This window comes from Ostrea edulis, chromosome 7 (genome assembly GCF_947568905.1).
Source record: "Ostrea edulis chromosome 7, xbOstEdul1.1, whole genome shotgun sequence".
Classification (NCBI taxonomy): Eukaryota; Metazoa; Mollusca; class Bivalvia; order Ostreida; family Ostreidae; genus Ostrea; species Ostrea edulis.
In genome coordinates, this window is record NC_079170.1 from 49,488,915 (window position 1) to 49,514,144 (window position 25,230).

At 34.0% G+C, this 25,230-nt stretch overlaps 2 protein-coding genes across 2 annotated transcripts; one reads left to right on the forward strand and one right to left on the reverse strand.

Moving 5' to 3' along the window:
* The first annotated feature begins 141 nt into the window (after positions 1-141).
* Positions 142-24,683, forward strand: LOC125656132 (uncharacterized). Its single transcript, XM_056144624.1, has 6 exons — positions 142-185; positions 10,366-10,475; positions 11,746-11,981; positions 12,988-13,132; positions 19,611-19,754; positions 21,470-24,683. The coding sequence occupies exons 2-6, from the start codon at positions 10,370-10,372 to the stop codon at positions 21,700-21,702; spliced, it is 864 nt and encodes a 287-aa protein (XP_056000599.1). The 5' UTR covers positions 142-185; positions 10,366-10,369; the 3' UTR covers positions 21,703-24,683.
* On the reverse strand, positions 6,605-11,493 carry LOC125681085 (uncharacterized). Its single transcript, XM_056144623.1, has 7 exons — positions 9,270-11,493; positions 8,952-9,097; positions 8,556-8,775; positions 8,226-8,419; positions 7,894-7,962; positions 7,436-7,671; positions 6,605-7,291 (listed from the first exon to the last, which is right to left on the reverse strand). The coding sequence occupies exons 1-7, from the start codon at positions 9,478-9,480 to the stop codon at positions 6,955-6,957; spliced, it is 1,413 nt and encodes a 470-aa protein (XP_056000598.1). The 5' UTR covers positions 9,481-11,493; the 3' UTR covers positions 6,605-6,954.
* Positions 24,684-25,230: the final 547 nt, after the last annotated feature.

Sequence of the window (25,230 nt, forward strand, 5' to 3'; positions counted from 1 at the left end):
AGTGTGATTTCTACAAATTTGAGCTGAAATAAAAAGTATAATGACAACGTTCAAAAGTACAAAACAAGAGACGAGGGCAAACCCCAGCAATGTTGATGGGGTGCATTATTTATCAAGTATTTATAATGATACATATGGGCAGCCATACACTTTGTTTTTCGTCACGGTGTGTGGATTAGAGGAAGGTAAGTCATTTAAGACTTTAACCCTAGAAAACTCGATCCACTGCCATTATTTCTAGTATATCTGCAACGTTATGTTAATGTGTGTGATAAACAGTCTAAAATATAGTTAAATGTATTAAACGGCAAACATTTAGGCCTCAATACCATGTCGCCTTACTTTCCGTATTGAGGTCACACACAGATTATATCTAAGCTCCATCTCGTTATTTAACTTCAAACGCAAGGTATGTGAATGACGCGTCAATCAGAAGAGCATCGACGGATTATTTATGTACACTTTACTTTGCGTCCTTCACACCATACAACAGTTGTATAATAGGCCTAGATCATGTTATTATACACAAGTATGGAACACGAGTTGTTGGTATAAATGACGTCTTTTTTTTCTTCTTCTTTTTTAAAATCAAACCAACATGTACCATCTAGGGTTTTAATGAACAAATCGTTTTCTTTAAATTTACGGAAGGATGTTTATTTCTATAGGTGTTCCAAGTCACCTACATGTATGTTTGGTAGGGTAATTATGACTCCGTTTGGTGCAATATACTGTAAACTGTGTCAGATTTCAATTCTTGTACCCATGCATCTTTGCTGCATACATGAGATATTTTGTTTCAGAAAAAGATGTGCAATACATTAATTTCAGACACTGATGCTCAAATTATTTTAACATTTTGAATCCATTTTCAGTTTCAGTACTATTGCATTTAAATACATGTATATACATTGTATGAACTCCGCCTGTCCTCGATTCCTGAATATAAAAAAAATCGCAAACTAAATATATGATAGATTTAAAATGAGAAAACGAATGCAGTATATTATTCAGAAACAGAACACACCGTGCCATTTCGTTCTTGAAATTGAATATTAGTGACAATGGAGATCTGATCCAAAAATAAATCCTGTGCTGTTATTTCATTTTGGTTTGGGACAAATAAATATGTCTTCCCTTCTCTCCTCAACTGTTGTATATATATGAAATAAGAATATCACAAAGTCGATTGAGTAAACTCGATTAGTTTCATTACTTCTTCAGGAAGTGTAAGAACTGTTATACTCCAGGGCCCTTGCACAAAGGTTAGTTAACTTTTGATTAAAAAACTAACAATTAAATTGTCATTAATTCTTACTTGTATATGTATTGTTGACTAGACGCTAACTGTTAGTTAAAGGTAAATAACTTTTGTAATAAAAAGTAGTCGAATACACTCAATCAACATTTATATGTATACAATACAAACACGTACAACTAGATCTACAACACTCTTTTTATAAACCGACTATCACAGGCAATTATATCACTAGATATCAAAGGTAAGCTTCCAGAACGCATACATACATCCATTTATACACGTATAAATGAATATTTTCAAATTTAAGAAATAAATTACAAATCTACAGAAGCATTTACCTATAAAAATTAAGTGCTAAATTAAACGACAGCAGTAAGATTGTAAAGCAGCACTGTGGCAGTTATAACTTTAAAAGATATAATAATTATTAAAGTAATCAAAAATAAATAGCAATTTACTTGAGGCTTTAGATTTCTTGGCAAAGCAAGACGAAAGTGTATGAAATAAAAGATTAACAATTCATTAACCAACACATCTTGCCATAAAAATTAAGTGCTAAATTATACGACAGCAGTAAGATTGTTAAGCAGCACTGTGACAGTTATAACTTTAAAAAATATAATTATTATTAAAGTAATCAAAAATAAATAGGAATTTACTTGAGGCTTTAGATTTCTTGGCAAAGCAAGACGAAAGTGTATGAAATAAAAGATTAACAATTCATTAACCAACACATCTTGCCATGGGTTGTGTCAATCCCTACCACCACTATAATAAAGTAATGAAAATATAATAATAATTCTTAAAGGCGAACAAAAAATTAAGTTACATTGAATGTATAGGAAAAAAATGTTGGGTAGAAAAAAATAAGAAGAAAAGTAACTGAAATAAAGATTTTAAAAACAACTTTAGCAGTAAAGCAGATGAAAGACATAAAGCGAAGAAACAAACTGCAGACTAAAAACAGTATATTTAAAAGATGCATTCGTTCAGCCATTCACCTCCACGCTGTGTCCTCGACTGAAGCTGCATCTGCAGATTTTCCCTTGGAAACCAAGTGTCAATCAATGACCTAAATTGATTGAAGGTGGACATTTCCCTTACATATTTAGGTGAGGAGTTTCACAGCATGGCGGCTGTATATCTGAACAACTGTTTAACCATACCTAGTATTTCTTGGCCTAGGCACTAGTTCCAAAGTCTTATGAGTTCTGAAATTGTAGTTTGAATTTCTTATCTGAACCAAATCTTGCAGAAAGAAAGGACTTTGCTTGTCAAATGCTGTTTGACATGTTTGATACTGATTGTTAGGCCGTTCTTGGTACACTGATTTTGACTACGGATTACTCCGTTTACCTGAATGATCAAAGCATAGGGCATACGGCGGGTGTGACCGATCGACAGGGGATGCTTACTCCTCCTAGGCACCTGATCCCACCTCTGGTATGTCCAGGGGTCGGTGTGTATCTGCCCAATTCTTTATTTTGCATTCCTTGTGGGAGTTATGGGATTGCTTACTGTTCGTTATCTTGGTATTTCCTTTTTTGATAATCTTAAAAACTTCAAGGTCCTTGGCTCTCATACATCTGGTTTTCAGTGAGGGGAAGATTTGATGTATCTCCTGGATTCTAGGAGTTGGTTGTGCTAATATGATCTTCGTATATAAATCGTAGCGCTCGCTCTTGAATTTCCCCCCAATTTTTCAACAATTCTGTTCCTTACAAAAATGTCAAACTAGAGGACAGTAACTGAAATTTGACATTTAAAAAATGGTAGATGGTGAGTTTACTAAACCTACAACGATGTTTACCTTTACGCTTTAGTACATTTATCTGAAGTGCTGCTTTCTTGCAAACATTTAAAATATGGGAATCAAAATTTAGGCTATAAAAATCTATTTTAACACCAAGAAGCTAAGAGAAACGTCACAGACAAGAGTTGTGCCATTTAAAGTAAAAGATATGTTTTATGATGTGTGTTTTACCGAGGGAGATTGCTTGTAATTTTTCCGGGTTAGCATGCATTCATCGTCACAAACCACGGTTTTGAGTCCAGATGGAGAGAATCGATGAGAAACACCCGTGGGTAACCGACGATGGCATGCATAATTTTTGTTTATTGAAAACCAGTCTTTGAGAATACCACTTTCCCTTTCAAGTGTACATGTATTAATAAGATTATCTAAAACAAAATCAGAGTGGGATAGCTAGGGTATTTCTATCTGCATAATGGTACAATGCTGAGTCTTTAGCAAAATGAAAAATACCGTTTATGAAAATATTAAACATTACTGGTACGAGAATGGAATCGTGCGGAACTCCTTTGAAAATATAAAAAAGAACATATTTTTTGGACAACTTTGACACAATTTGTTTTCTACAAGATAGGTAGCTACAGAGCTGTATGTAGGGTGCATCTACGGCAGGTGGAGAAAGACCATAAGATTTTAATTTGAGCAGAATAAGGTTGTGAGGTATACACTCAAGGACATTGGAGAAGTCCATTAGGATGACAGCAGTATATTTATTTTGATCAAGTGTTTTATTCCAATCCTCAGTTATTCTTAAGAGGGTGGATTGGCGTCCACAGCCGTTACGAAGGGGTGAAAATTCCCATCAAAATAGGCTGATAACTGAGTATTGATAGCGTTTTCAAAGATCTTAGATATAGCTGGTACATATGTAAAACACTAATGGATCTATAATTACCCTTAATATATCAATAATCAGTTACATGCTTTTTTATTGTTTTTTCTGGTGATGAAGGTAGCAATCAATGCAGAACAAATGCATAACCCGCCGACGCGGGTAAGACGAACTGCAGTGCTTTAAAGGATAAACCAAACATCAGATAAATTTGATATGAATGAAAAATGGAGGATATGTACAGTAATAGTTTACGCCAGCACCGTTTCCGGTTTTAAATATTAGTCACGGTTTATGGGGGATACTGAAAACGCTTTATCAATTAGACGCTTGAAGTAAACAATGGTGAAATATTGTTGTGTTCCACTTTGTGGTGGTTTTGGGGGTCACAAGTTTCCCACAGATCAGGAAGTACTCTTAAAATGGAGGGTAGCGATCAAACGGATGGATAGGAAAACAAAAAAATTATGGAACCCAGGAAAAGAAGACGTTGTTTGCCATATACACTTCACAGAAGATGACTACAAAATCACCGAATCAGGTTAGATCGAGGTCCTATCAATCAGTTATATAAATCTGCTTCGTCAATTGATTTGTTGAATTGTTTGAATTTTTCCTTCTTTCAAATATTGATTTATAAAGTTTCTTCATTTTGTCTTGTATTCGTGTATTGATAACGTTCTTTTTTACATTCTTGAATGCGTTGCTTTGTGGTTTGTTTTTACTCTTTTTCAGGTGCAACTACTGACATGTGGTATGTATCACAGTATTCATTTAATATAATACTAGGCTATATGACGAGACATATACTGCTTTGATAAAGCGTTACAGGATGAAAGAGTGCTATGATACCATATATGTATATATATACACACATATAACCAGCTGAGTCCTGGTCTCCACACAATGTAATTAAAATTAGATCTTCCATCCGCTCCCCAAACTGGGGAGCGGATGGAAGATCTAATTTTAATTAGATTGGGTCTCCACATTAACAATCACCATTTTCTGGTGTTATTTTCATATATTTGGTGACCACCCCCCCCCCCCCCCACCTAATATTTTTTACAGTAGAAGTGACTGTTAAAAATGCAAGGTTGAATTTGCTACATGACTATTTATGTAAATCAATTATAACAAATCTAGTTTATAATTAGCGAATCTTAAAGCTTTTAAATATAAAGTATAACTTACAACCAACATTCCTGTAACATATTCATTTTGTGACAGGTGAACGAAGAGGACTTAAGTATGGAGCTGCGCCCTCTGTTTTTGACTTCAAGAATACCAGTACTACCCAGGAATCTGACAGAACTAAGCGAAAGAGGCTGCGAGAGTCTACTCAAGATACATGTACTCCAATGATTGAAGACCTGCCCATATATATGGATGAATTGATTGTACATCATGAAGTTGTCGTAGATCAGTCATCTACAAGTATGTCCACATCCATGCCAGAAGAAATGTGTTCAACAGCTGAGAAAGAAATCCAGTGTGACATACCTACCTTAGGTAGATTTTCAATTGAAGGTATGAAACTGGACACTAAGATGCTTTCTTATTACACTGGTTTGAATGGCTATGATCATTTCATGCTTCTCTTTAATATTCTTGGGCCAGCAGCTTTTGACTTGAATTACAAATGTGGCTTATTAAGTCCACAAGATCAGTTGTTTTTAACTCTGATGAAACTCAAGACAAGCAAAAGAAGATGTGGAACTTGCTATGCTCTTTAAAGTCTGTGAATCTACTGTTTCTAAAATTGTAACAACTTGGATTAACTTTTTGTATTTTCAATTAAAAGAGTTAGAGGAACAATTCTGGCCTTCTAAAGACATCATTAAAGAACATATGCCAACAGATTTTGCTAAAAAGTTTCCCAATACACGCGTAATATTAGATGCAACCGAGCAACCAATTCACAAACCATCAAATGTTGAGGCACAATCCAAAACATGGTCTTCTTATAAACACAAAAACACGTTGAAAACCATGGTAGGTGTAACTCCAAATGGAGCAGTATCTTATGTATCCTCTACTTATGGGGGTTCTGTGTCTGACAGACAAATCATTGAACACTCTACTCTGCTAGATGTAGGCAAATTTGATGCTGGTGACAGCATTATGGCAGATCGGGGAATTCTTGTTCAAGATTTATTTGCGAATCAGAATGTTTTTATTAATATACCTACGTTTCTCAAGGGCAAAAGCCAACTTGACCCCGAAGAAATAGTTAGAGATAGGCGAGTTGCCTCAAAACGTATTCATGTAGAGAGGGTGATTGGGCTTGCAAAGAGGTTCAAAATTTTGAAACATGAGCTACCAATGTCAAAAATCCCCCTAGCTTCCAGAATTGTGTACATTTGTTTTATGTTGTCAAATTTTAGGAATTGCATTGTTGATAAAAGTGCTTAAACATGTGCCAGTAGTATATCAAAATGTACATGCATACATGTCTAAGTTTAATAAATGTATGCCCTGCACATACAGTGAATCCCTTGAGAGTTGTGTTCATATTTCTGCTTACAAGTTTTAAATGTATCGTACATTTTTTGTATCCTTTATGCAACATGTGCTGTCAATATTCAAAGGGATACATCATACACGGATCTTGGTAGACATATCAACTTTTAAGTGTAAAAGCTATTTACCTTGAAAGGGTCAAAGTACAATATCTTTTTAAAAAAATCAATTTAAAAAGTTTAACACTTTATATAACCAACATCTATGCATTGTTACATGTATATTGTCAATACAGAAAATTTCATATCATGGATATGCAATGTATTTCATCTGAAATTGATTGGCATTCTGGGCAGAAACTTAGGCAAAAAAACATGAAGAATCATTTGCAGACTCTAATCAAATCATGAATACAAAAAAGATTCTGTATAAAAAAAAATGAACTGTCTCGATAAATCATTTGGAAGAAACTTTTACACAAGTTTGCATATATGCTTCCACTTTACAGCAAGGATAACAAGTATGGCATGAAAAATTTATCATAGAATACATCAAGCTTTGGAAGAAGAGAATTCTGGCAACATTCTACATCAATATGTACTTTCTGGATGAACAAATCTTTGAAAGTGTATACAACAAAATGCAAATTTGTTTTTTGGCAATAAGCATTTGGCCTTGTATTTGGAAAAAATATTTAGAGGTGGGTTTCAATTTCATTTCACCAGTTACAGAGTCCATTGTTAGATATGGGAAGTACTTTCCAGGCTGAATCTTCTCAAAGCGACCAGCAAAGGGACATTTGACTTCAATTAGTGCATCAGTGCCAACGAGTCCATCCGGTGATGCCCCCAAGTAAGGTCGATCCATATCAACAAAGAAACCACATCTTTGAACACCTTGGCCAGTCTCTCTTTCAAAGGATCTGTAATGAGAGATAAAAATAAGAAAAGGCATATAATATATGTAAATAATAATTTACTGATTTGACCAATGCTTATGTAGAGCGTTTACAAACTAGGTCTCTGCTGTACATGTGATTGTCTGACTAGCTCCCACTAAAACATACCTAATAGCACGTGTCTCGTAGGTACGTCCATGGACTAGAGCTTCACTGCGAAATACAGCAGCAGAAGGCTGGTATAGAGACTCGCAGAGTTTCTGCCTATTACGCCTGTCTGTAGCTAAACAGATATCTCCAAATCTTGATGCTGTGATCCGCCATGATCTCTCCTTGAACCAATTATTTGAGCTGGCTTGTCCACGTGTCTGCTCCTCAATGGCAACTACTTTATCTGCTGTAACCTTTAAGAAATTGTATATAACAAAAACCATATATCTTGTACTGTGTTTTGTAGTATAAACTTGCATGGTATTAGTAATACATATGAACATGAGAAAAAAATCCTTGCAATCAATTTACATTGCACATTATATCTTATTTTAACACATATACAACATTTGCACAAATGTCATAAAATTTAATTTTGTTGAAATGCAGTTTGAGCCAATTAACAAAAGACCTACCTCAACAGCTCGTTGAACCCAATACTCTGTGAAGGGTCTTTCCAAATAATCATGGTCCAATACTGCTGCCTAGTGAAACAAAAGGTGTTACAGTTTGTTTGTTATTAAACACTTTATTTTATATGTGCAGTTTTACCCATCACTACTTACTGCTTTAGATTAACAGACTTATAATTTTAAAATCAACATTTTATATGCATTACTAATATAGCTTGCTATAAGTTCACTAGCGAGATAGTTTTGACTTGACGCTGCTTATAATTAGCGATGTACAGGGACATTAAGTGAGATTCTTGCTTGTGTGAGTAATGCATTTTCATGCTTATGTTTACCTGAATATTTGCTTTCTCGATGAGATATCTGTATGTCAGATTGTCTGAGGTCTCTGCACAATGGTTTAAGACCATATTGCGAACCCTATCCGGGTAACCAGCCACACCTTTTAGATGTTCAGGGCGGGGATCATTTAAAAAATCATCAGTCAGATTCCGCTTCCTGGGCAGATCTTCAGCTTTGACTGGTGAACCTATATCAAAATTTGAATATGTTAAACATGTGGAAAAAACACTGGAAATAAATTATTGTACTTGATTCAATATATGGTCATAAAACTATTGCTTCTGTTCATCATGGAACATCACATAATATTCATGTATTTTTACCTGAGTATGAATGTTTGGGTTTATGAAATGTCTGCAGGTTTTCTGTGCATGATCTCTGAATCCTCAAACCTTTTCCTTCAGAACAAGAGAGTAAAACTAAGGCAACAGCAGCAAGATGCTTGCAAGTTCCATGGGGACCTCGTCCTGCAGGACACTCACAATGGCTGTTCAAGATGTCTCCCGAGTTTTTGTCAAATTTTAATTTGAAGTTGTATGTTACCTTTAATTTGAAATACATACATGTATTCTGGGTAATATAATTTTTTTTAGTTATTTTTACAGAAATATCTCAGTACAAAGTAATAAAATAAGAGAAAATAACTGATAACATACATGGTACATGTACAATTAGTACTACAATGTATATTATATCCACAAATTAAATGTAATACTTGCCTTTGTTTTCATGGCTGCGCCAACAATGCCTGTAAAGAACAGGGAATCATCTTCCTTTAAATATGACGCAGCCAAGACTCTATCACTTTCAACAAGTAGCCTTCCTTTCTCGATAGCCTTGACATCACCAGTGCTTTGTCTGTCACCTACACATAAGTACAAGCTCATTATTTTATAATTTATTTACTCATAAACACATAATTATATATATAAATTATTCTATAATATATTGCACATTCATTAAATGACTCCTAATGTTAGATGTATGTTTTACAAAAATGTTGTTCTTAATCATATGAGTAAATTATATGAACAAACCTGCTAATCTATGTACAAAATACATGTCTATCTGCTCAATGCATATCTTTGGGATTTCTTCTTTATGTGATTCCTGGAGCTGTTGAAATCCCCTCGTTGGCCAATCAACTTCCAAAGGCTCAGGTATTTGAATTGGGTCATTCTTGAAATCTTTATTTCTATAATATGCCTTAAGCCTACAATAAAGTACTGTACAATGTCCACTTCCCATAAAAAAAATATTAGGTACCAAGACGTACTAGTACATGTCAGTGAATGCCCTTGTATCATGTATTACAATAACAACAGTCCGTATAGTACTATAATTATTACGTATAATTGATGACATAAATATAACTTATATCACATTAATTTATTGAATTTTGAGGCATTTTGATAAAAGAATTGTCGCACTGAGCATCAAAACAATCTCTAGGCATAATCATGCCGGCGTAAACATCCTCCGTCGTCTGCATGGGTGCAGAGCTACGAATTTGTTGAAATATTACAAACGAAAATAACGGTTATGAGGTATGAAAATACAAACCTGTCTATAAGGTCGGCTTTTCTGCCTCTCGTGGTGGCTCCTTTTTTCTTTAACTCGTCTTTGAGTCGAGAGACGGAAAACTTTACGTAAGTTTCTCTTTCCATTTCAGTGTTTACAAGCGTCTAAGTGAAATAAAGCGTTTTAACGTATCCCCCATAACGACATAATTTTTAGAACCGGTAACGGTCGTCGGCGAATACCATTGAAAACTTACTTTATTTAGTATTTTAAAAATACCTAAAATATAAAAATAAACGCAGGCTTACTAAACAATTTAAAACCCCTGCTTGAATCGAACCTGCAATTCACAGATCGGCAGACGATACGTTAACCGACTGAGCTACTCGGCAAGGCATATACAAACATTGCTGATGTTATGTTTTGATAAGAAGTCAGCCATTATGATGAATTACCAATATACATTGTGGCTAACGTGATTCATGAAGTATGCCAGCGTGAATCGAAACATCGCAGTTCATACCCTCCTGCAATTTCAAAAAGGAAATTTATTTCTTAAGATGTACTGATAAAGTATGATCATTATGCTAATAGTATTCATTAATCTCACAGATATATGGTACATGTATACGGGATGAAGATGAAATCGACGCAAGGGATTTTCAGATGGACCTTCATTGCAATCTTATATCTTACTGAAACATACGGATACACTGTTACATGTAAGTTTGACTTTTTTCTCATATCATAGTCTTGTCACGGAATAATCATTTATTTTCATTGTGTTTTATTTTCGTTCGATGGGCATTTTACTGTTGCCCGATCAAAAGAATTACAGGACTAAAAACATTAATTTTCTATGACTGATTAAAAATTTGCCGACCGTTTTATTTGGACATTGGCAGACGGAACCAATGCATGGAAAACGCTTATGAGGTGTGACATATCAAATGATGTTATTGGTTTGAGATGTTCAGGGGACTTTGGAACGGGTCGAAGTAAAATTGCTTGTTGGCAATTTCGGAAACCAGCCTCCATTGTAAATTTTCAGAGATCAAGGGTTGTAAGAAACAACTACATGTATTTCGTGACAGGATTCAAACTTTGCACCTGATATTTTAATATTTTTTTTTTTAAGATTCAACCCGCAATCAGTTGAAGAATAGAATATTGATAATTTTCCAATGATATGTCGGGGTAGGGGAAAAGGTGCGATATTAACAACTTTAAAAAAGGAATTTATAATTTCGTTGATTTTCATAATTGTTCTATACGAATTGAATGAGAGAAACGGGAACTGGACTAAAACTCGTCATCCATTCGAAATTAAGTCCCTACGAACATAACCAATTTTCTTAGACCGCGAAATTATGATCCCACGAAAATAAATGATTCTTCGATATCCAATGACTCATGTAATTATTCGGTTCGAAAGAGAAGTGTTATAGATTCCTCCCCCTTTTTTCTCAAATACAATTCTTAAAAATTAGTACTCATTGAAATAAGATACATGTGCGGTTGAAACTACATAATTGCACACATGTGTACTTCGTTTGAATGTTAATTCCGACTGTATTTCCATCCCCAGTACAATCCGAATTCATGCCTAACCCGACAAATTGTTGATGTATGCGAGATGCGATAGGTTTTCCTGCACTTATGAATTTAAAAAAAAAAACCTTAAGAAATATCTTCCTCCGGTATTTCAAAAGATACATCGCTTTGGGGGACATATTTGGACGATGGTAAAGTCATAACGTAAATATTTATGTTGAAACAGTTTACTATTGTGGATTTTAGATTCCCCATGTAGGATTGAGATAGCCTTTAAACAAAATACACGTCATGCTGTAGGGATGGCAAATCTCTAACACCGTTCCCCCTCCCAATTCCTCCAGGAGTCAATGTTGGTGGTGTACACACAAGAACAATTGTAAAGTTTAATTCTTGTTTTATAAACATTCACATAGTATCTAATGACTCTTTTTAAAGATGAATTTGGAAAGGACTGTTCCGTATTCTTGGAGGATCTGGACGAAAATCGTCAAGTTTATGTTGAGTACAATGGGGGTGACGTTGGTATCTTCTGCAATGACATATCGTTTGATGGAAAAGGAGACGAAATAATGGATGAATATGAATTGTGTGTTACACCTCAGTACTTTAAGGATCCGGACTGTGCCGTAGAATTAGAATATAAATCAAGTGTTACTGGCGGCACCTTACGGGTATGTAATACATGGTTAGCAGTTTATATCTAATTTTTACACTAGACAATTTATCTTGGTTTAATACGTTGTATTGTGTAGTTTCGCGAATTGTGACATAAAAAGATTATACGGATTTGGGTAGCTTTATATTGAATCTTCTTGTTAAATTTTATGCCCCCACTATGAAATGTTCCGGATATATATTGTTATCCCTTTCCAACCGTCAATCTGTCATACGTTTAAGGATGTTGTTGAAAAGCTTGTATATGTAGGTAACGATCTAGTATTCTTTACATTAAAGTAGAGTTTCATTTCGATTAACTTCATTTCTCCAAAGTAACGCCCTTAGACTTTGACAATTTCTAAAAATTATTAATTTTTTTCTGGACTTTGTTGTTTGCTTTGCATGTAGACACTCTGTATTGCCTTTTTTGGCATGCATCGTTTTACTGATGACTCAGTGCACGAGTTAGAGTTTCACATCGATTGACCTGTTTTCATAAAAACCTTATACAGATTTATGTGGTACATGCCTATACATCATTACAGAATGGCATATACTATATAATGCCTACTGCCACTGTTATCTGTTCTATATAAAATCTCTAATATATATTCAGAGAACATCGTCGATGTGTATTAGTAATTAAGATATTAGTATCTCAATGATTCAATATCAAACCCACTTTGTTCTTCCATCTCCTTTAAAATCAATGGGATTCTCCTAACAAGAAAACAAAAGCATCAATTCAAATTTATATTTTTTCATTTGCACCTATTCACCTAATGCTATTTTAGTATTCTTGAATTCTGAAAGTACTAGTATATCTCATTTGCATGTACATGTAAGTATACAGCATGGAGATACTTTGAAAACGTGTTTCTGAAGGGGATTTACGCAATAAATGAAAAACATTGTACTCATTTTCCACGAAACCATAAATAAATACAATGGACTATCATTATATAGTTTACTCTAATGTATGACATGTAAATAATCAAGCATTTATTTCTACTTTTACAGAGTGTAACTTGTACCTCAAATTACAACGAGAAATTCTGTGGTGCTCCTGAGAAATATATGTTCATATATTTTAAGGAACGTAACGGAAAAGACACATCAAGTGCCAGATTTAAGCTACTCGTCACAGCCAATAAGGTTTTTGATTGTACGTTTTCTTGAAATTTTTCAAAAACATTAGTTGTAACTCGCAGAATCATGTGAAACTTTGAGATATGTGCTGCATAACTCATTAATATTAAGGTGTGCTACACCAAAAATTTCATATGGATGAAAAGTGGAGGACGCGTACTACAATAATTTAAAATTGAAAACTTTCAAATTTACTTTACTCAAAATATGAAGTTTTAGTAGAAAACAATCTGAATAAAATTTAAAACCCCTGCTGGACTCGAACCCGCGATCTACAATTCCGCAGTCGACATGCTGACCTACTGAGCTACTTAGCTAGGTGATAATTTTTTAATGAATAAACAAATATTACTGATATTCATTTTTCCATCCCTGTTTTAAAAGGAAATCAGCCATAGTTTGGTTCCTGTGCACTGGGTTGGAGAAATTTATTCATTAAAGACATATAAAAATTTTGGGGCAGTCAGTATGTCCTGTGCCTTGAAGGTTGACGTTTTAATAAATACGTGCAGTTTTAGCTCACCTGCGCACAAGTGAGCTTTTCTAATCACTCACTGTCCTTAGTCCGTCTGTCCGACTGTCTGTAAACTTTACATATCTTTAATTATATGTCTAAAACTACTGGATCAATATTAAGGGGATAATATGTTTTACGGCGTGACCGTGTTTGAGGGCGAAGCAAAACAGTTTTGGCATTAGTATCTATATCCAAAACAGGACAAAAATAACCCAAAGTTAGCACGAGGACAGAGCTGTATCAAAGCATCCTAATTTTGGACATTTGATCTGCCTATATATTGAACGCGAGAAATATAACGCAATCGATGTAAACAGTACATTGTGCCGTCATATTCAGCGTCGTTATTTAGCAAATTTACAAACATAGCGTTTGAACCACAGCAAAAAACATGGCGTTAATCGTGGAGTGATTATATATGATTAAGAAAATAAGATTTACAGGTTATTACGGATTTTATGTAACATCTCAGAACGACGTGAACTAGGGTAGACGAGATTCAAAATGGAGGAATACATGTCCACGCGCTAATATTCGAATCGACGCCATTGGTACCAAACTTTTCAAGTTCCATAGGTATGGTTTAATTTTTCATTTTCCTATATTTTCCTTTTAAACATGTATATACGTGTTACCTATAGGGAGAGCTCCCTTCGGGCCGTGAGAGGGCTTCGCCCTCTATGATTGTGACGTTTTTGAAGTCACTGCGCAACTCGAACTAACGTACGTAGGTCATGATTGTCGTGACATATATTGATTATGACTTTGACTAAAGTCATATTTTCGAAATACAAAAGCATAAATCATAACAGTTGGGGCCTTATTTTGATTAAATAATTTTGTATGAATGCCGTTATGACGTGTTTTTAGAAAATATGAGGTAACGACATAAGCGCGTGATTTTTGACGCCATATTTACGTTGTTTACGTTGACAGCAAATAGAGTTTGACAGATGTCGTGGTACCACATGTTATTATATAGTTCTAGACCTGTGTATTCTATTCAAAATAGACTCAAAATAGAAATGAAAGACAGAGTCGCAACACGTCGAACAGAATCTCTGCACAATTTTAAAAGTACATATAGCCAAATTGAACGACAATAAACTTGGGGCTAAAAAATTCTGCAAAATTTTTATCATGCCAGAGTAATAATAGATATTTTGTATTATATTCCGAGATTTCGTAAATAATAAAAATAATTGAAAAATATATTTACCCGAGGACTAAACATTTTGTCAGCACATAGGTATATGTGGTACCGCTCACGTATATACTTCTACCGGTACATGTATATACTGTGTCTGCGTCTTGTGAATTATTTAATGCAATTCATTGGTTCATCTATGATACATGTAAGTAGAGATATACAAAGCAGGCTATGTATTATTTAGCACTGATTTCTGGATATGCATGGCGGAATTTAATTACCGATGGATTTACTCATCAGAGAAAATGAAGTCCAAATGAGGTGTGCATGCATGCATTTTTTGCAAAAATAATTGAAATGTACGTAAGTTTAATTGCTTATTTGAATCAAAATTATATATTGTTAGATGTTTGGATTTGAAATTAGATCGGCCGTACCGGTCGAAACACCTAGATGTCATAAAACGGAGGAAATGCGGAATAGGCAAAATCAAAACTTACTTTATCATCCTGTAGCTGCTATCATCAAATAATGATTGTATACTTAAAATATAACATAGTAAATGTATTTTACCCATCTAATTTTCATTTGCAGATGGGGGGTGGGGGTGACTTAAACGAGTGTTCTTGACTGTCTCTCTTCTACTTTGAAACGGGCCGGCATATTTGTTACGAAAATTCCATATTCAAATAGACCCAATCCCACTCCCTCCCCAGATTGCGTAGAAAGAAAACCAAACATTTTATTATAATCCTTGTATACATTTTTAAAATAATAAAGTAGGGGGTCTAGAGGAGATGAAGCACTAACACCCCCACCCCACGCACCCCCACCCCCCTAGGCACCAGGCTCCGGGGCCATAAAACTTAGCTAGCTCACCAAAAGTGAGACGGTCTAAGTTGAGTTTAGAAAGTGAGAATTTTTTTTAAATCTCAAAAGTGAGCTAGCTAAGTTTTATGGCCCCGGAGCCTGATCTAACTTCTGGTAAGTCCAGGGATCCGTGTTTGTCCAACTCTTTATTTTGTATTCCTTATAGGAGTTATGAGATTGTTAATTGTTCGTTTTCTTCAACTTTCATTAATAGTTTTATGAAAATGTTTAGTGCGCCCAACTTGTTACACCCCTTCCCTTTTCAAAACATTAATAGGTTTCACCACAATATAAATTGAAACTTTAGAATAGTTAGAATCAATAGCAATCAAATAATTTAAACATACATCTAAAACAGTATTTGCAGTTTAGAGGGGTACATAATGTAGATCTGCGATATGTAATTTCTTTACGCGAGTATCTAGTTGAATCATTAATGATCTAATTAGTATGTGTCCATCATCCGTTGATTCATGACAATTCTATTGTATTTTTCACAGTTTACACTTTTACTATAATGAATTACATGCACTGATTCAATTACAACTAATGGCACAATACTATCTTAGATTATTAAATACTAAGGCGCAATTACGGTATCAATATCGGATGTCAGATTGCTACTTGTTTGAATTATTTTTTCAAAGCAAAATAAGGCTGTGTTCAAAACAATTCGAGCTAAACATTTGGTTATTGTGGTTAAAGATTCACTAAAGTATTAAAGTTTTAATGAGATCAGAACATTTAGGTTGGTCGGTGATATTATTTTAATATGCTTTTAAGTGGTTTTTTGTTGTTTGGTTTGTTACCTTTATTTATTCGCTATATGGAATTTCAAGAATTCTATATACATTCATACAGGATATGATTTTTTTGGTGTTTATCTGAGCAATTTAGGCTCAAAATGCAAAATTTTAAAAAAAAGACAGAGGAAATTCAGACTTTTCTTTCCAAATGAATTCGTTTTCATACCAACTAAAATATTTCCCCAAATTAACCACTTTAAGAACATCAGATTTAAACGTTGTGTTTGATGTTTTTAAAAAAAGTGTTTTAGAGAAAGAAAAAAAATCAGTCCGATTTATTTGTAGCAATTTTTGATGACCTCAAATGACCTTCGGTTCATCATATCTTTTTATCCAATTCATTGGCATGCCAATATTTTTAGTTAGTCCTGTAGCTATGGATGCCATCTTTAAATCATAGTAAAAGAATTAAAATCTAATTACATTCAGTAAATGTTTAGACCATTTTCCTAGAAAACTCTATCCTCAAAAAGATATTTTTTAGAGGCGCTGAGGACATTCGGACTGAATTTTGGGCAAGTTGTTGTTGCGTTACGTGGATAATATTTTCACATCATAGTGTCTGCACATAGACTGTTTGTATGGTGACCATTAAATATAGCCATATTACAACCTGTTTGTTTGTTGTACATATTTTTGGATCTACTACTGCTAAATTTTGGCCTTTTGTGTTTTTTCAACATTGTTAGGTTCAGGGGTTGTTTCCATGGAAACGAACTCATTTTACATATATAAAAATTGTCATTTTTCAAACAGGAGAGACCTCCTTTCTATGATAAAATGATTTTCAGAAAAATCTAATTACTTTCATCTCATCATCATATCCCCTTAATCAACCTTAATAGAGAACGTCCTCAGGTAACTGGGATTTCAAATTATTTAGATGAAGGGTTCTGTACGTACCCTTCCAATGAGAGAGGTAGAATTAGAAAACATATTTTGTTCAGGAACCAACAGACAAGAAAGAGGGAAGCTTCTGTGAAACTTTTCTGACGTAATGTAGATTCTAAGTATTTAAAATCATGGTATTATGAAGGTATGTTGATTTCATTTATTGACAGTTTTGTTCAACGAAAAATAAAATCGTTGAGTGTATCGAACCGATTTTCGTCTGTAGTGCACTGTAATAAAACGGCAAAAGTATAACACTACGCCGCATACATTCAGAGGTTTTTACTCACCGGGTGAGATGTAATAAACCAGCGTAGAGGGAAAGTGCTACTAGTATCGTCTGTTCGTGTTTAGATGTTTAATGATAACAGACATTTATCGGCACTTTTGATAAACTTTGTGTGTTTTACATGTGCCGTTATTATTCTTATTATCGCCAGTTAGTCTGAGTCAGATCAATGTTTGAATCCTGGTATAGTGTTATACATGTACTTGTTCATTTTCTATTAAGGTACATACTCGTGATCTATTTATACCAGCCATGTAATGACGTCATACCGAAGCGCATATTTGTCACGTTGTTCTGGAACAAAATATTCTTTCGTAAACACCTAAAAAAGTATTGAAAGTTAAGTAGCTCTTTCTTGTTTAGGACAGATTTTAAACACTGTGAATTTACATGCATAGATGGAGTACATGTATGTCTTAACACAGCCGCATATGGAAAAACATATTTCAAAATCGTCTTCAAAATGAAAACAGGGTCATGATTAGTCATGGAAGCATCCCCAGGTAGTGCAAAATCAAGTTATTCAAATTATGGCCCTAGAGGATAAAATGGGACCACAATAGGGGATCAAAATTTTACATGGGAATGTGTAAATATTTTGGGGGCCACAATAGAGGATCAAACTTGTACGTGATAATATGTATATAAATCTTTACAAATCTTTTCGAGAACCACTGACCATGATTAGTCATGTTTTATAATATACAAGCATTCCAGTGTAGTGTACATTTATATTTGATTAAATCATGGCACTTGGGATAGGATGGAACTCAGATATATATGTACCAGTATTTAAAGTTTTACACGAGAATATATAGGGAATTAGAAATATTTTAAGTGTAGTAAAGAAAGCCACACTAGATCCTATTAATATGCAAATATTTCCAAGTTGTGAAGATTGTTTTTATTTCATTCCAATTATGGACGCTGGGCTAGGACGGGGCCAAAATCAGGGATAAAAGTTTATAGTACATGAATATAGAAAGAAAACCTTTATGGTACATGTACCTTCACATTCACGGAGTTTTCTTACGGATCCTTACGTATTCCACAAAACCGTAAAAGTACACGTATAGTTACGATTTAGACACGGATACCGACGAGTGATTTACGAATGCTTGTGATTGACTACGAGTCGGTGATCCGTAAGGACTCGTAAGAAAAATCCATGAGTGTGAAGGTGGTATTAACCGTAAAGTTTAAGTATATACACGTAAAGTTATCGTGTCTATACGTAAAGCGCTCGTAACGACTCTGAACAATCTGTAAAGCGATTGTAACCCGACGTGAATGAAATCGTAAATATCACTTAGGCATTCGTAATAATCCGTAAACAACTCGTAAACTATCCGTAAGATTTAGTAAACTAACCGCAAAGATTCGTAAACAAAACTTTTTAAGAGTGTTTTACGGATTCGTTCGAGCAGTTTACGTGTTCTTGCGACCAGTTTACGATACTTGCGGATTGTTGCAAGTTATTCACAGAAAATGAAATCCATGGACAATCGTGGAAATTGTTTTGAATTGTCAAACAATTTGCCCCTACTTTCACGGATCCTTACAAATGTGTGCGAATTGTGACGAGTTATTAAAAGATACCGAAGAGTGATTTACGAATGCTTACGATTGACTACGAGTCTGAAATCCGTAATGACTCGTAAGAAAAAGGTGGTATTATAAAAGCTTCTCGAAACCAGCAAGGCCATGTTAGTTATATGTTGATCTTAAAAATCTCCATCGTGTTCTGTGGATCAAAAGTCGGGTTGTCATGATCTCGTGGGGCTAGGCTGAGATTATACGTGTAATATTTGGTTAAAACTTTCCTAGAAATAAAGAGGAAATAATGTATTTTGTAGTGAGATGTGTACAGTCTAAATAAACATCAAATAATTACATGTAATATCCATGTAATTATTAGAATTCACTTAAGAAACCGCGAAAATTTTGTATTTTTCTATTCTCTGAACACAGATGGAAGTACCGTTGGAGCTATCGCGGGAGGTGTGATCGGGGGCATTGTTTTCATCACCTTGGTGACAGGGGTGGTGTGTTTCTTTGTGTGCAGGAAAAAGCCCACGCAAGGACGGGTGTTAAGCCCGAGTCAAACAGTTCAAAGTAAGTGTGAACACTGTTGGGATGCTGGAACAACACATGAATGTGTAGAAAGGTTTCATAGACAGTATTTGATTGTGGATTGTACAGTGTGCAGTTATTTGCCATTGATCGATAAATCATGTTTTAAGTATTGGGAGTTTCAACAAACCATAACGATCTGTCATGTTAAAGATAAGTATTTTGTGACACTATTTGATGAAATGTCTTTTTAAACACGCACAAAAGATATCGCTCATCGAGTCGTAAAACGAATTTGTAACAAGGAAACCTAACATTGTGAGAATTGGTTTAGAAGTAGAATTCTCTGAACAGTGGACGTGTACATTCATCGCCATTTCAGATTTCTAAGTCGTAGAAATAACTTCTCCAGAACATGATACTTAAGTTTGTTCTAAGCCATTTTTGTAATCCTATATAATCGTATATAATAATGTACATGTATTACAAAAAAATCACCTAAAAACGACTAACGCTTTGTTTAAAGTTAATAATAATTTATGATATTCAGTATGATAATAACTATTCCATACTTGTATGCACTATTCATATAATGCAACATTGATCTGTGAAGACACGAAGGAACAAAAACCTAATAAAACATTTTGTATACTTTAATTTTTTGAACTCACAAAACTGGTATATAGCGTCATTTGATACCAGTTGTGTTTTAAAGGGACTGGTTCACGATTTTTGATCAAAATATTTTTCATTTTTGATGTTAAACATTAGAAATATAGCTCATTTAATGTTGAGTGCCAAAATTTTGACCTTCTGAATGCAAGAATAAAAGTACTATTTTAGCCTTAAATATGTGTTATGTAAACAAAGACTCGAGTCTTTTTATGTAAACAAACAAACAAGTGAAATATTAATTTTGCAATATAATGCATCTTAATTTTGCATAGTAACAAATTCTAACTTTTAGATGACACATTTCACCCCAATAATGCTTGAAATGTGAAAGATATAATAATACTTAGATTGATATCCATTTCTTTTGAAAATTTCGTAAACAATAGCATATCGCAATCTTTGTTTACAAAACAAATAATAAACTCTCTAAAATGAGCTTCTGTGATGATGTATAACCTTAATTTTCATGTGAAATCTTTTAAACACATTAGACAGTAGATTTTGATCATTAAAAGTGAAAAACAAAATTTTGGGTAAAATCGTGAATCAGTCCCTTTACAACTTCATTTACTATCCAAAACTGGGGTTTGAAACTGAAATGATATCTCATAACCAGTCTATAATTGCTGTTTGCATTACAAGATCTATTATGTCCCGAGGACTTTTCTACACAACACAAAAAGCATGTGAATATTTCATGCAAATATCATGCGTTTTTCTTATCGTTTGCATTTCATGTGATGAATTCAACGATGCTCATGCAAATTTGATATGAGAATCATGTGAGCCCCAACCTCTATATATGTGTTCCCTATGCCTTTTCCTTAACATTCTTACTATCTTAAACTGAAATGATATCTCATAAACTTCCAACTATCACCGAGCATAAATTTGATTTACATAATCTACATGATGATATCAAAACATATATCTCAATGGGCGCTAATGAACCCCATTCAATATGCCGGAGTGAAAAGGTTCTAGGTATATCTTTTCATATAGTTTTAAAACGGAAAGATATTTCTGTTGTAGAGACAATGAGTATAACCATATGTATTAACGTATATCTTCTTGCTCTGTAGCTCCAATGCTAAACCAACAAGCATATCCATATACACCAACCAATTATCAACAGCCTTCCATGAATGCAAATCCCTATCCGACAGCGAATTATTCAACACCATATTCAGCGGGATACAATATGCAATCCCAACCTCAACAAGGGCAGCGAGAACAAGAACAGCCGGATGTTGGAGAACAGGGAAATATTGAAGCTGCAGCCCCGCCTCCTAGTTATGATGATGTGATGAAATAAATTCATTCTCTGTGTTGAATTAAAGTTTATTTTCAATTCTATCGGATATGTGTAATGTGGACATGTTTGCTACTTGTATCCAATTGAAATTGTTACAGTTTTGCTTTGTTTTGGGGGTATTTTTTGGGGGAGGGGGTGTATATCATTATGAGGTTTTAATCCGTGTTGTATGTTTTGGAGTGGATTTCCTTTAATTTACATATTCATGAAGTTCAGTCTAGTGTTTTATACTGTTTCATGGAGTTTTAACGTCCTCCCTATTTTTTCCAATTTATTATTTCCATATTTTACACACATGTACATGACATATTGTTTCATTTCAATCACAATATCTTTTATGAATCCCATCAATGACTAGTATTATATTGTACTTCCTATATTGGTGCTTCTTAGAAATACCATGTATTCAATATTTTAGATAATTTTAATATGTACCATTCCTCTAATATATTTCATGCAAGTTACATGTAAGCCATTAATGCATATGTATACATTGTATATTATTGTTGATCCGTACCTACATATATAAGACTATAGCTCTGGTTCTAAAGATGCGCTTAACATATTACTATTTAAAACCAATATTGAATGAAGTCCATTTCTTGAGCAATGATATTGTCTTAATTTCAAAGCTCTGTTGCTATTTATTTAAAACAGTGCGACATTTAACTCTGGACACGACAAAAGTCCAGAGTTTCGCCAACCCTTTTATTAAGGATACAAATAAACCCTTTACAAAAAAAGATGGGATTTTATGTCCACAAGACATGCACCAACATTTACAATTGTAACTATTGTAGTTTTTAAGATATTTCACCTGAAATCAAAAAATCCCATGGGATTTTGGAGGGATTTTTAATCCCACTTGGGGGATTTTCACTCCCACCAAAAATCTCATGGGAGAAAAATATAATTTCTCCCATAGGATTTTTACTCCCATTTTTAAATTCAAAATGGGATACAATGTCCCATAGGAGGAAATGTCCCATAATGAACATGAAATGGCAGTGAATATCCTATTTGAGCATGAATGGGAATAAATATCCCAAATAAAACACAGGATGGGGACTTTTATCCCATGAATATAGTAATAAAGCAGAAAATTGTATCTTAAAGAGTGTTGTTTGTCATGATTCTTAAGAATGTACCTGCAAGCTAAGGAATGACATTAACTTTATATCTAGTAATTACACTCCTAAATTATGTAGACCTATGTACATGTGTTAATGGATAAATGTCTAAACAACATGAGAAATTAAATTATATTAGAGCTCTGCATTACTAAACTCTTTCCCATGCAATTTTAATTGTATACATATAACCCTATCACAAAAACATTAGAATAAAATTGAACGGTATTAAATTATGCAGTTAGAACACTAACTTATTTACATGCAGCTGTTCACATTCACTATTTACAACCCTTTACAGGTCGTCAGGTGTGAATATTCACAGGAACCGGTATTTTTGTCTGTAATAATAATAGTAGGCCCTATGGTACCATCCCCAATGAAAAAAATAACCCCAAAGGAATGGCACCATTTCTTACTCAAAACTTCGCTTCAAAATAATTCGAAAATTCTGCTTTTATCGTCCCCACCCCAATTGTCATTCTGATTCAGTAATCCCAGTGCTTTTATTAGGGGTGTGTGGTATATACCCCTACTCTTATCATTATGTATAGGCTAAATTACCGGTTCCTCTGATATGTTGTGGAATTTTGGAATAGCCTAGCTTACAGTTACAATTTGTTTACAATATATTAAAATTAGTGTTAATTAAGTGCTTACGGTGAAATCTGCTACTGCTAGATGATGCTAAGTTGTTTCGTGAACCGAATCAGACATCTCCAACAAGATTCTCGAAGATTTAACAACACAAGAATCATTTTACAAAATGCATGCTTCGGTCCATCATTCTCCCTCTGACAATCACATTCATTCTGAAGTCAAAGTACTTTCTCCTATACCTTAAGCGTCAAAAAGACTTTGACAGGTAAATACGAATAAACGGTTAACAGACATCTCGACCCTAAGAAAGTTCAGTCCTGGATGTTCTAGTCCAAAAAGAAGTATGACCCAATCTTATGCATTAATTTATTAAATTTCCGGTTGAGCAACACCCAAATCCTCTAGAGACATTGTTTACAGTTATATGACATTACCTAAATGTGTGACACAATATCAATCCACCCCTGCTCAAAGGGGCATAAGCACCGAGCATAGACCTAAATGTTGCAGCCCTTCACTGGCAATGGTGACGTCTCCATACAAGTGAAAAATTCTCAAGCAGGACGTTTACGTTTTTGTTTTGTTTTTTTAAATTTTGTTTTCATTTTTTTTAAATGTTAAACATGAAAAGTATAACTGAATCTGTGTTCACAGCCAAAATTTTAACCTTCTGGATGCAGGAATAAAATTTTAGCCTTCATTCTGTGTCATGTAAACAAAGACTGGAGTCTTTTTATGTTTACATTTAAGGTGGCTCACTACACCGGGAAATAGTTTCTCAAATCAGTACAAATTGATTTAATATTTTAAAAAAGATCTGATGATATACAATAAGTGTGTATGCCAAAAACAGCAAAAAATGCAAATTTGGATAAAAACATGATTTTCAAAAATATTATTTCAACACATGAACAAAAGACTGGTGGATTTGAGCTCAAGATCTGTAGTTCACCAGCCCAATGCTCTCTCTCTCTCTCTCTCTCTCTCTCTCTCTCTCTCTCTCTTGCCCAATGCTTTATTAATTAACCACTTAGCTATGGTGTTATAGACGAATAAATCGATCAATACAAATACTTTCCCAAAACATTTAAATCGTCATCTTGTAACATAGTATCATAAAGCTTTAGTGTAGTGAGTACCTTAACAAACCAGTGAAATGTTTAATTTTGTAATTGAATTTTCAATGCATCTTTACTTTTGCACATGCAATTTTACAAAGATTATTCAATAAAGGGTAAAAAAAAAAAAAAACACTTAAAATACTTGTTTTTGATCCACTGTAGATTTTAGGAAAATATTAGATACCTGGGTCAGAGAAATCTAGACATCATTAAATGATAATGAAGTATTGTAAAAAAAAAAAAAAAATTCAAGACTCTCCAATATGTTTGCAACTAGGAGAAATGGTCACAAGCTATTTTACACCCGCATCCCTCTTGGATCGAACCACTATAACTTTTAGGATAACAATAAATCCTCTCCCAACAATGTGTACATCTGCAAATGGCAATGAAGCATTGTACAAAGTTTCAAGTTTATCAGATAATCCATACAGGAGAAGCATTTTAATGCACAATTTAAGACTTTGTGACAGACAGACTTACAGATATGGACAGAAAGTACAAAAACCATATAATTATATGAAATGATTTTGCATGTAAAAAGTACATGAAGTGCACAATTATGATTTAAATGTAATTATCATTTTTATTAGGAATTTAGATGTCTCCTCTTTTTGCAAACAATTACACATCTATATATGAAGATGACATATATAGTGAGCATATAAAACACTCCT

What these genes read in the sequence shown, in the direction of transcription:
- LOC125681085 (XM_056144623.1), bottom strand. Translation starts at nt 9,480, where the DNA reads ATGGGAAGTGGACATTGTACAGTACTTTATTGTAGGCTTAAGGCATAT. An exon ending in TTTTGTACATAGATTAGCAG is followed by an intron (nt 9,098 to 9,269) that starts GTTTGTTCATAT and finishes ACTTATGTGTAG; the next exon opens with GTGACAGACAAAGCACTGGT. An exon ending in TACGAGACACGTGCTATTAG is followed by an intron (nt 7,292 to 7,435) that starts GTATGTTTTAGT and finishes CTCTCATTACAG; the next exon opens with ATCCTTTGAAAGAGAGACTG.
- LOC125656132 (XM_056144624.1), top strand. Translation starts at nt 10,370, where the DNA reads ATGGTACATGTATACGGGATGAAGATGAAATCGACGCAAGGGATTTTC. An exon ending in ATACGGATACACTGTTACAT is followed by an intron (nt 10,476 to 11,745) that starts GTAAGTTTGACT and finishes CTCTTTTTAAAG; the next exon opens with ATGAATTTGGAAAGGACTGT. An exon ending in CCCGAGTCAAACAGTTCAAA is followed by an intron (nt 19,755 to 21,469) that starts GTAAGTGTGAAC and finishes CTTGCTCTGTAG; the next exon opens with CTCCAATGCTAAACCAACAA.